This window comes from Pteropus alecto, unplaced genomic scaffold (genome assembly GCF_000325575.1).
Source record: "Pteropus alecto unplaced genomic scaffold, ASM32557v1 scaffold81, whole genome shotgun sequence".
In the NCBI taxonomy this organism is placed as follows: Eukaryota; Metazoa; Chordata; class Mammalia; order Chiroptera; family Pteropodidae; genus Pteropus; species Pteropus alecto.
This window is the reverse complement of record NW_006433378.1, coordinates 6,354,070-6,366,300: the sequence shown is the minus strand read 5'-3', so window position 1 is coordinate 6,366,300 and position 12,231 is coordinate 6,354,070. Positions and strand designations below refer to the sequence as shown.

At 36.6% G+C, this 12,231-nt stretch overlaps 1 protein-coding gene across 13 annotated transcripts in view; it reads left to right on the top strand.

Moving 5' to 3' along the window:
• LEKR1 (leucine, glutamate and lysine rich 1) overlaps positions 1–12,231 on the top strand; it is a 170,540-nt gene that overhangs the window by 150,883 nt on the left and 7,426 nt on the right. For 10 of the 13 annotated variants that reach the window (XM_025044219.1, XM_006908279.3, XM_015586540.2 and 7 more), the window contains one exon: positions 5,030–9,085. The exons of 2 other annotated variants lie outside the window; for them this stretch is intronic. In XM_025044219.1, the coding sequence (XP_024899987.1) occupies positions 5,030–5,440 (411 nt within the window). In that variant the 3' untranslated portion in view covers positions 5,441–9,085. Of the gene's footprint in view, positions 1–5,029; positions 9,086–12,231 lie in introns of those variants that run through there. One more of the 13 variants, XM_015586538.2, reaches the window with a different exon arrangement.

Genomic DNA, 12,231 nt, shown 5'->3' with positions numbered 1-12,231 from the left:
GTCTGAGTCAGTCTCTAGCCATAGAGAGGGAGATCCAGGCAAGGCTGCCTTTCACATGTTGGAGACAGTCAGCTGCGATGCAAAATATAGACACCAGAAAATTGACAGAATAAGAAAAAATATGGAGAAATTTTTTTTGTATTTAATTAATACTAATTAAATCTAATTAAAGTTAGATTATTGATTTAGGAAAGTAGATCCTGAACACTGTGTCTTCATGGGCTCTTTCTCCCCATTCTGAAAATCTGCTCTTGAGGCAGATCAGTCCAAAGGCTGTTGCCCTCTTTTTCTGCTTCCGTTTTGGTATGTCTGTTGTAGTCGTTTCAGTGTCCATTATGTTTGCAAGCATAGAAATACAATTTTAAGAACAACTTACTGGACATCCATCTTACTTCTTTTCTGGAAATCTATTCAGACTCTCATTCCTGCCTTATGAAAGGATCATTTCCACTGTTTTTCTGCACTGTTTTGGGCTGATCACATTAGTTGAACAGAAGCCTTAATAGAAGTTTGGGCACGTCCTTTGCTAACTCCTACTCATCTTTCTGGTTTCCACACCTTTCCACAGAGTTTCCTTTTACCTTAGCTCCCCACCCAGCTGGCTGGTCATGCACTCACCCTGGGGTATGTCTAGTCTGTGCTGGTGGAAACTGTAATCTGAACATTGCATGACTGGTTCAGACCTCACTGGGTATAAAGCGTGGACGAAGTCATCCATCTGTGCTTATCCTTCACTGAGGACTTGTTTTCCTTGCATGCTCCCCCCAAATTATGCCAAATACAGCTGATTTCCAGCACAACTAGGATTCTCACCTTCAGAATGATCAAGTCACCCAGAAAAGCCTTTTCTTGCTCCTTCCACGGTTGAAAGCAATCCAGTTGTTTCTAAGGATAAAAATGAAAACAAACATAAAAATAAACCACTCTTACATTGCAGAGTAGAGGAAATTGGCCAATTTTTTTAATATTATAAATTTCAAACAAAAGATGAGCTAATTTATTTTGACATTTACTTACCCATTGGAAGTACAGTTAAGCCATATTTCAAGCCGATTTAAAGTGGCCTTCATCTGAAAGTATTGTAGGCATATCTGCAGAACATATCTACAGATATGTCTACAAACTGGCATGGCTTAAGGACCCAGGAACTCTAGTTCTCCCTCCCCTAGACCAACCTAACCAAGGGACAGTCAGGATAGGAACCTTCTCCATGAAAACTTTGGCCTCCTCCCTTCCTCCCATCTTGCCCACTCTGAGCCATTTTCCACAGAGCTGGCAAAGAGATTTTCCTTTGATGCAAATTGGACCGTGTAAGCCCCCTGCTTGAAATCAATCTTTCAATGACTACGTATGCCACTGAGAATTGAGTTAAAACTCTAATATTAGGATGTAACCAAAGTAAGTAATCCTCCGTGTGACACCGCTCACTCTTCCCCGCCTCAGTCCTGTTCTCTTCTCCCCTTGTGTACTCTGCGCCTGAGTCATTCTAAGCCACGCGTCATCCTAAGATGTGCCTCTCCCTCTCTCACTTCCCACTCTGCCTGGAAAACCCCACTGCCCTTTCTTCACCTGGCTCATGCCTCCCTTTTCATCTTGACCTAGTTTAGTTGAAATCCAGTGATACTATTTCACTACGCTAAAATATGGCCAGTGATAATTTTGCCTAAAACACTTACAATGCTCCGGCTTCACTGATTATTTTCATGTTTGCCCATGATTTTCAATCTCTCCGAACATATTCCATTTACACATTTTCCCATGTTGTTCAATGAAAATATTAAAATTCTGCAACAGCCTTCCAAAAAGACAACTCGAAAAGACAATTGATTTGCCTAAATTGCTGTAAGCAATCTAACCACGAGTGAATGATTCTTTTCCACATGTGGCGGAATTTTCCACTAATGTGTCTTACTGACTCTGACTCTGGCTGTATTCACTTGGACTCTTGTCCTGCCTCACACACTCCACCTCTGAAATAGCAATCCTCTAAACTCGATGTGTCTTATTTCTATTTTTTTCTCTATAATTGAATAAATGATAATACATGAACTGCTGGTTGTACAAACTGAATTATAATCTTAATTTTAAAGGAGGACATAATGGTGGAAGAGGATATACAGATATTATGGGATTCATCTGAGATATCATAGTGTTTGTAGAACAGACAAAAATAGAAGTCCTAGCTTCGGATCCTGCTTTCAGTTCAGAGGTCCTCCTCGTTTGGGAAATAATAGAAGAGGATTCATCCTTTTTTCTGGAAGCTAGTAGCCTTGAAGAAGGATGAGTTCCAGAGAAATGGGACCCAGTCCAAGATAGTCAGCAGCCCTTCCACAGTTTAATCTGGAGCTGGTGGGCACTTTGCTTCCGTTATTATCGTTATGGGAACATCTTTGGGTTCATTCCACCTTTTCACTTCTTCCTTCAGTGGCGTGTCACTTGCTTGAAATAGCTTTCAAGTGACCTGCTTTATGAATGTTTTCTATAGAGCATTACTCCTTTCCTCTGAGACTCGAATTTAATTTTAGTAAATGGATCGAATTTTATATTTCTTTTAACGAGAGCTCTTGTCATCACATCACCCATCACTTTATCCTTTCATATTGGTGCATGTATTAGTCATGTCACCACTTTATTGACCTCATTGTTAACTGTTATCCATTTTTTCTTTTGTATATTCAAATAAAATTAACTCTTCTTCATAGCTTTCTTTTTTTAATTGAAGAAATGATTTAAATTTTTTTACTTTTTTTCTCTTTTTTATTCTTTTATTCTTTTTTTTCTTTTATCTCTTCTTTCCCTTGTCTACTTCCCCCTCCCCCCCTTCCACTTCCCCTTTGGTAACCACTTGTCCATTGTGCATGCTCATAGCTTTCTTAACCAAAGGCATTTTCATACTAATTTATCAAAAACCCATTAAATCTAATCACTTCAACATATTTTGGCAGTTTACTAGTAGACAGGAAACATAATGCATTGATATTGTTTCCTTTCAAAAGAAAGTTTAGATTAAGTGTAGAAAACTCGGGCAAAACCAAATAATGCCTTACTGTTACTGTTTTTTATTGCTCCAGTGTCCTCGAACAAAATGACTCCTGCACGCTTGATGTAATTAAGTATACAATTAATTTAGACACAGGCAGCTTGGAACAGGTCCCTGGAAGCAGGCAGGGCCCCACTACTTTAGAACTAGGTTATTCTCAGCGAGTTATATAACCAGTCTAAGCTTCCTTGTCTTTCTTTGTCAAATATGGTTGTCGGGAGCAAGAAATGAGATGACACCTAATGTAGCATCTTATTAATCTTCTTCTCTAGCCCTCCTTCTCTTGTCTTTTCAACAAGTATTTCAGGTAGAGTTCATGAGACCCAGATGATAAAGCCACAAACACCATCCTTGGTCTCCTGTTTTTCAAAAATAAACAAATAAATAAATAAATTAATTAATTAATTAATTAATTTAAAAAAAGAAGAAGAAGAAGAAAGAAAATAACTAGAAGCAAGTAATTATCCCTCATGATTTGAAAAATATATGTGGATACATTGATCATGTGTGTATGTTAATAATATGTGTAAATGTGAGGCTTTGTGTGACCCAAACACACCACTGATTTTATAGGAAATTAGTCTGCAATTGTTAATCTAGAATTACTCCACATTCTTCAATACTGATTACCAAATTTAAATTGAATGGATTTCTGACTATAATCAAAAGAAACTGAAATACAGGAAGATGGTGCTTTCTCAGATGCTTTGTTATTTAGTTCCACTGACAGCAGGTTAGTCAGTAAAGCCTTAGAAAAATGCTTTCCACTGATAGGCTTGAGAATGTCTTGGCTGTTTTCACAAAGAAGCTAAACTGATGGAAGTTCATTTTTAATTGAAGAATTCTATACCACAATCATTTTAATTGTATTTATTTATTCAGATATCGCTTTGACTTGTTTACTTTTCAGACTCTTTTTTGACAACATGCAGACATGAATGTCAGGACATTAGTCAGATCTAAGACCTAATTCTTACCATAGGCCTTGAAGTAATTTTGATGAATTCTATGGATGAAAGATTAGTAACTCTTAATCTAGAAATGTAGAGTCTAAGAATTTGAAGGGGCCTTAATGACCTCTAGTCCAGGCACACATTTGAAGCCTAAGTTTTCTCTGATATGTCCCAGTCGAGTGAGATTCAACCTTTCAGGGTATCCTTCGGCCAGCTCTGGCTATTAAAAATGTTCTTCCTTGACTTAAACCCCAATAGCTTCCACCCTTGGCTCCAAATTATATTGGGAACAAAAAGAGTGACCCTGTTCAGACTTACGAGGCTGCAAACTTCTTGAGGGCAGGCACTGTATCCACTATAGCTTCTGGTAACTTGATAAATGATTGCTGAATGGAGTTAAAAATAGGAAATGTTCTTTACTTTGATATATATCTTACAGAATATAAAATGGTCAGTGTACTTAGGTTCTATTGAGAAGGCATCATACAAAGTAACTGATTTTATTGTTTAAATGCTATAGCTGATATATTTTCTTCTTTCAGTCTTAAAATTCAAGCTATTTTATTTGTTTGTCTTAGAATAGTATTGCAGTCTACCTTCGTTACAACATAACGTATAACATAACACATTTAACATATTTAACGACACTACAGATATTAATGATTAGACATCACATGGGCAGGACTTAGTGTCTGAAACACAAGGCGCAGAGAAATTGAAATCCCACTGAGGTAGGCATGAGGTGCTGGGTTCCAGCCCCAGCTGCACCACTTCCACCTGAGTGACCCTGACTCTTGGTTCCTCTTCTGCAAACTGCGAGGACTGAATCGAATGTTCTCTTAAGTTCTTTCCAGCTTCACAGATCATTCACGTTTTTGACTTTTCTGTCCACGTGGTAGAGTGTTCATGGATAATCAAAGAGCACAGGGCTCTGATTCCCAGTTCAGTTCTCAATTTATAATGCCAAGAACTATCCATATGTAAACTGTTTAAAGCTAGGTATGCTTCCCCCCGCCCCGCTTTATTCTCATTTCAGAACACTTTTCTTCAGGAAACAGTGCGTAGGGAGTGTGAAGAACGCTTTGAACTGACGGAAGCTTTGAGTCAAGCCAGAGAACAGCTCCTGGAGCTCAAGAAGCTCAGTGGAAGTTTACCGTTGTCACCGTGTTCCCTCAGCCAGGGCAGCCTAACCTCTGCTGCTGTGGTCAGTAATCAGGGAGAGAGGAGCCTCGGAAGACTGAGCTCCGAAAAAGGCATCAAAATCCCCAGCCTGCATGGAGCGTCCAAACCCACCACTTCCCCAACCTCAGGTCAGCCCAAGGGGGTCAGCAGCTCAAGTTTGCCCACTCTCCCCCACCCACATCCTCCCAAGGGTCGAGCATCTTCAGTAAACGAGACCAGACACAGGCTGGCTGCCCTTCTGCGGAGGAGACTGACTCAGCAGTGATTGATCCAGTCGGGAGCAGCTCCACACGGCTTGCCTGGTCTTTCTCAGAGTGCCGGAGACACTGGTAACTGAGGGTGACAAAGATCAAATTAGTATCACAGACCAAGAATGCCTGCCTATAGATATTTTAAACAAGAGAATTGTAAAAGCTAGGAAGTGGCAAAGCCACATTTTCCAGGAGGCCTTTGAAATTACAACAGATAATGAAGTTATTGGTATTCCAGAGGGCCAATTTCTATAGTTTTGTATTGTATGTTTAGATGTGCTCTATGAACATGCCCTTTTAGAGATAATAGGTAAAATTTTTCACCCATAGCATCTTTTTTATTTTTGTGTGTGTGTCATTACAAGCAGAACTATCCCTAGAAGAAATAGACTGTATTGCTTTTGTTGCTGTTTTTTTAATTTGTTTGTTAAGTTGAATAGATTAAATAGATAGATGTATTTAGTATTCTAAATAGAAAATGAAAGTACTTTATTCCTTAGATAGTTTCCAAATCGCTTACTTCAGATATTCAGTGTTCATCATCTTCGTCATCACCATCTTCTCTTTTCACCTCACAATCTAATTGGTGAGTCCTATTTCTTTTTAGGCTAGATCAGAAGTAGTGATAGCTAACCTTTAGGAAGACAGTCTTCCCTGGGGCGCTGGAGATCTAGAAAAAGGAATAAGCAACTCCAATTCAAGGAAAAGGTGCTTTACTTTTCAAACTATAGAGATCATTTTAGGAAACAGCCCGGCCATGAAAATATTACTCAGTAGAGAGTATTGATTGATTTCTGGCACTCAGGGTTTTTTGATTTGAGAGTTTAGTAGAGGCACATAACACTAATTTGGGGTTCAAATTTTATCACCCCTAAAAATGGGTAATTGGTTAACATGTTTTCTGTTTTCAGAGTGAAAAATTAAAACCAAGAACCAGTCCAGCCATTTTAAGTTATCTTAAAGCTTCAGGCTTCTCCTGTTTCTTAAAACACTACTTGTTACCTTCACCCAGTGTTCATCCATCTTTTTCTCCATCTGAAAGAAGTGTATTTTTCTTCCAAGACTGGCCTAATTTAAATCCTTCATCTGACTGCATCAAGGACATCTAGGTTTCTTACTCCCAGATTCGAATGATAGTAAGACATGTGAAATATGGCAGGTAAAACTCTCTGCTATTTGGCTATCACACTGATGAGAGAGTCCAAAGGCACTTGGAATCCCTCCCATGTGTAAAACAGCTAAAGTTTCTAAGCAAAATCAAGTTCATCTACAATCTCTCAAAGACTCGATCTAATCTACCAGCAGTAGATGTTTTGTTCTAACCTCAAAATAGTTCCACATTTGGTCCACTGATTTCCTTGACCAGCTGAAGTGAGCACATCCTGAGTTAAGGCTTAGGATGCTTATTTTTGGTTTACAGAGATTGATGTTCCTTATAATGGCATTTGACAAGAGAACATCATAGAACATCTCTTTACAAATAAAGAATAGATGCCCAAAGAGGTCTGACTTGTCCACCAGTTGGTGACAGAGCTAGAACCAGAACCAGTGTTACCTGACCCCAACCTTCTCCACTCACCAGAGATGCCTTGGCCTCCTCCATCATGGCTTTTGTCGGAAGCACCTACGCTGTATTAACCTGATATTTTCTTTAAATGAACCCTTTTTTTAATCTCAAATTTATGTAAAAAGGAAACTTGACCCAAGGATGAATCAGTGTGATGAGGTCGATTTGCTAGTATGTTTTTCTCTAATACACTTTAAAATAGATGTGTATCTATTAAAATACTAAATGTTAGTTGGTATACCCCCTAAAATCATATATAATGTCAGCAGTAGTCATGCCAGGCTCCAGAGACCACTGCACTAGACCTCTATGTTTCTGCTCTGGTGTTTACATGTTTAAATTATAAATACTCATGACATAAGGTAGATGGCAAAAGCCAGTGAAAGCTTTGGCAAAAGCATAAGAGAATATTTGGGGCAACAGTTTTTATTATGTGATTATGCATGCTTTTCCACAGTCTTGCAATTACAGCTCTCTCCTCAAAAACCATAGGGATACATTTTTCCTAAATTATAAACCTATTTAAATTTATAAAGATAGTCACACATAAACTTTTCGAAAGGATGTAAAGACTGTCAGTGCAAAACCTGGTTTCTTGGTTTGTTGTTACACTCTTGCGTTTACAATGAGTAATTCTATAAGTAATCATTCTGAGAATAGAATCATGATTTGCAGTAAGTTAGGTTGTGTTATATTCCATAAGTTATATTCCACAAGTATACCAGAGAAGGAATTCCATAAACAGGGAGACAATATTTAAATTTATTTCAACCTAGACCTTGAATGGTACAGTTTAAGCTGTGCGCCTATATTTTTGAAGAAAGACACTAGAGTATGTGACCTGGGGGTTAAGAACACCTTCAGATCTTCCTTGACTTTTTCACTGATGAGCAAACTCCTGACATAAAACAGTATCAGCAAAATTAAGAAAGTAGTAAATATGACAAAGTAAGTCTCTCAAATTCATATAATGGATATTAAGTTTTAATTTATAGACATACCTTTTGCATGACCTCAATAAAAGGATTTATAGGTTCCAAAAGAAAAGAATATCATAGAAAATATTCCTTAGGGAATTATAACCCTATTTGATTTTCTTCTTTAACTCCTATGGGACAAAGGTGAGAGAATTCCCCTATAGTTAACATAGATTTCTCAAGCAGTTTTTTAGTTTTGGATTAAATTACTATATTTATAGTCAGAGCTACTTAAAAGCTATATTTTCTGGCAATGGTATTGATTGGAAGACATTAATACTGAAAATTATGTAAGACTAAGAAATTTTAATGTTCTATTAGTCTAAAATTTATTTATAATATTATAGATAGATTATAGCTAATTTCTTTGATTAGGAACAGATTTTCTCAAGCTTCAGTTTTAAAGTTCTTATAATTATTACAATATTGTACCGACAGAACAGCCTAGTATCCTAAAAGTGTTAATACACTGCAGCTGACAGTTCCTAGTCATTGTGTTGTATATTCTTGATCACAAGAAATCAATTGGGTATATTCCCAAGGTTCACAAATCCTATAATGATTATGGATATTTAAAACTTTTTTACTTTCATGTTTTAAGAAAACAATTAATGGACACTGTATCTTACACAGGACACCCTCAATTGTCCCCAACCCATGACAGACAATATTGGATAATTCCTGAGGTGTTGTCTATGGTATCTTAAGGAAGAAATTCTGCTTTTTCTTTTGAAATATTAACTCTGTGTAGTAATAAATTGTAAAGCCAATGTGACTGTGTGATTGTGTTAAATCTTTAGAATCTTAAGTGTGAACATAGCATGTTTGTATATTTTGAATTCATATGTAAAATTTTCTTAGCACAGCAGTCGAATCTGAAACATATTTATCCTATGACAATATTTACCATGATCTAGAAAGTCAGAAGAATTTTCTCTTCTCAAGCATTTATATAGCATAGTACTTTATATTCACTGAGTAAAAAAAATTACTAGATAGCCCTAACCCCCAAACACACACACAACACACACACACACACACACACACACACACACACACACAAATACTGGGTCACGGAGATTAAGTAATTCGCCCTAAATAAATACTAGATAAGACTAAAGTTTCTGAACATCTTTATCATAGGTTAATACTGAAGCTGTATTTACATTGACTTATTTCTTCAGCAAGTACAGAAAGTTTAAAAAGCACTGTGAGAGCTACGGATATAATTACAACATAACTACAGATGCCCAAGAATTGTATAGTAGAGGGCAGTGAGAAAGCGCGTAAAGAAATTATAAGGCGGTAGGTGTTGAGAAGAGAATCAAAAGCAAGGTGTTGCATAAGTTCAACTTCTTGCTGCAAGAATCAGAAAACGTTTAAGCAAGAACTGGAATTTATAATCGGTCTTGAAGAATGGAGTAGAGTTTCTAAGAAGAATTTATACCAGGTAGCAAAGATGAATAAACAGTCATGGATATGGGAAGTGTAGAAAATATTTGGTTATGGGAAGTAGTGGGAACCTGGAAAAGGTAGGTCGACCCCATAGCACGAAGGTGTTGAATAAGGGCCTGGTGCAGGATTTTGACTTGAAGCACTTTGTTGAAATTTGGAAATATTACTCTGGCAGGGATGTATTAGAATAATTATGGAGTGGAAAGGCTGGAGGTGGAACACCAGTTGGTAGATTAGTACAGTAGTCCAGACAAGAGTTAATCAAGTTCTGAATAAAGTGTTGATAATGGGAATAAACAGGAAGCAGCTGACTCAAATTCTATTCAGTGAAAGGAAAGAATTTGTTCCCTATTAGATGCACTTTGCAACCATTACCCGCCATTGCACTTAGCAGGGGTGCAGTGTATGAAGTTGGCTCGGATTAAAGGATCACTCTCTATTTAAGAATATTACAGCTTCTCTGAAAAATGTGAAATAATAAGAACTACATTTTCATTCAGGCAGCAGATAGCTAACCCCACAGACTCAGAATTCATAGAATTCTTAAAGGAAAATAAAATCTGAATAGTGTTCTAAGAATTATGGAGAAAGAATGTGGAAAGTGACATTAAAAAATAGCTGTCATATTGGCTCAAAACACAACTGGATGGTGACCTTTGAGAGTAATATAATGCAATAACACTTCATTCTGATTTTTGCTCACTGTTTATGGGGAAAAATATAGAAGATAGCAGCCAAACTAAAAATAGGGTTTTTCTTAAAATCCTTATGTAGTTCTGAAGGGACTTGACACATCATTTGGTATATGCCTGTAGTTTTACAGGAGATAATAGATCTCTTAAAGGTTAAACAATTTTCCATTCTTATAGCTGCTTAACAGCCAACTTGATGAGAGAGCCTGGGCCTCCAGCTTGGAGGTCACACATCTCATTTCTAGACTGGAAGATGAGGTCACACATCTCATTTCTAGACTGGAAGAACAGTATCAGTGCTTGAAATTTTTGCAGGATCAGTGTCTCTTGGGAGCTTGTTAGAAATGCAGAATATCAGGCCCCACACCCAAACCTACTGAATGAAATCTGGTTTTAATAAGATCTCCAGGTGGTTTGTATATAAAAGTGTGTGAATCGCTGTTCACAGTGGTGCCCTTGGCCCTGGCGTATTCCACCTCTTAAGAGCTGTGCGTTGGTGTTGAACGGAAGTGGCCTTGCTATATTCAGTTTCCTGATGCCTAACTGAAGCAGTGGTACTCTGAAGCCCATCCCCACCTCCCACATGGTGTTGACCCTTTCAACACCTCAGCTCCCATTGCACTCAAGTTCTACTTTTTCACCTATTGATTGTGAATCTGCAACTCTCCAGGAAACCAGTGAATTAAAGGAAATCAATATTCAATTAATATTCATGAATGTCTTCTATCATCACCCAAGTTTCTGAGCCCGCAAAGCACTAGAGATCTGTTATTTAAAAAAAAAAAAGAAAAAAAAAAATCCAACAGAAATACTTTTGTTTTGATCATTGGCAACTCATTGAAAATCTTAAATTTTAATCTCATAATGGTATATATTTGAATATCTGATTCCCTCCCAAAAATTTGGTAATTCTGGTTGTCTTTTGAGGCTTGTGAAACACAGAATACTTAGATAATTTATTAGAATTATGAAGGGAATACTAGAGTACCATTACTTTCCCTGAAAGTAGTTCTTAATCACTTAGATATAAAACTGTAACTTGTGGTTTTACACCTAGATCGTTTTTTTTTTTTTTAAGGTAGAACTAGCAGCAATTGAATAAGAATTTGATTCAGATTCTCAGTTTCAAAATCTGTATTTAACACAATAAGGCATTATGCTCATCATTGAGTCAGCTCATCTCATTATACCGCAGGGTGGCCACAGTTTTTAAACTTTTTGAATTCAGAAAATTATGAAAGGGATTGATTTCATTTGCCATTAAAAAGGTTTTGAATACCTTCATTAATATACTTGTATGGTTATTTGTTATTACTGTTTATTATTCTCATTTATAACAATTTGAACCCAAGAAATAGATAGACATATATTTTAGAATAATGAAGCATTTTTAATTAGAGACTATCATAAAATTTAACATTAGAAACCATATATTTGTTTCTGAACATCTGGCTTTGCATTGTGGACCATCGTTAGAGCCAACTTTCTCTCAAGTGAGCTTGATGTGGTCTTAACACATTAATCTAAAGAGATACCTTCTGTCTTTTGTCTTCTTAAAGTGAGTCAGTTCTACAGTTGTAATTTTTTATCTGCAACCTTAAATTTCTAGGGAATTAAGGTTATTGCCAAGATTCGAGTGACTACTTCTTTTCATGGATTTAAAGCAGACTTTCTTAAAAACCAGGGCCAAGTTTCCATTCTCTATTACTAGACTTTTAAAATTGTACAGGTTTAAGCTGAGATCTCATAGGCTCTCAAAACTAGAATCTTTTTATTTTTCAAAGGAGTACACAGTACTCAGTATAGAACTGGAGTTAATGAGAAAGGGTGGAGTTAGGGAGAAAAGAATCCACTACCTTATTTAGTAATAGTTGTAAGTCAATATTTTTGCCAATGTACCCTGAAAAAAAAATTTTCCCCTTGTACCTCTTGTACATTTTTAAGTTGGCATCTAAAATATTTCATCATAAATTTAAATAGTTGCCAAGGATGTGTAAAGATAACCAATATATATAAATGTAGACATTTAAAAATAAAACTGTTACTTTAGATATTTTTATAATTGTAAACCTTTTATCTATTATATTAAATCACCACAAAAACATATATATATA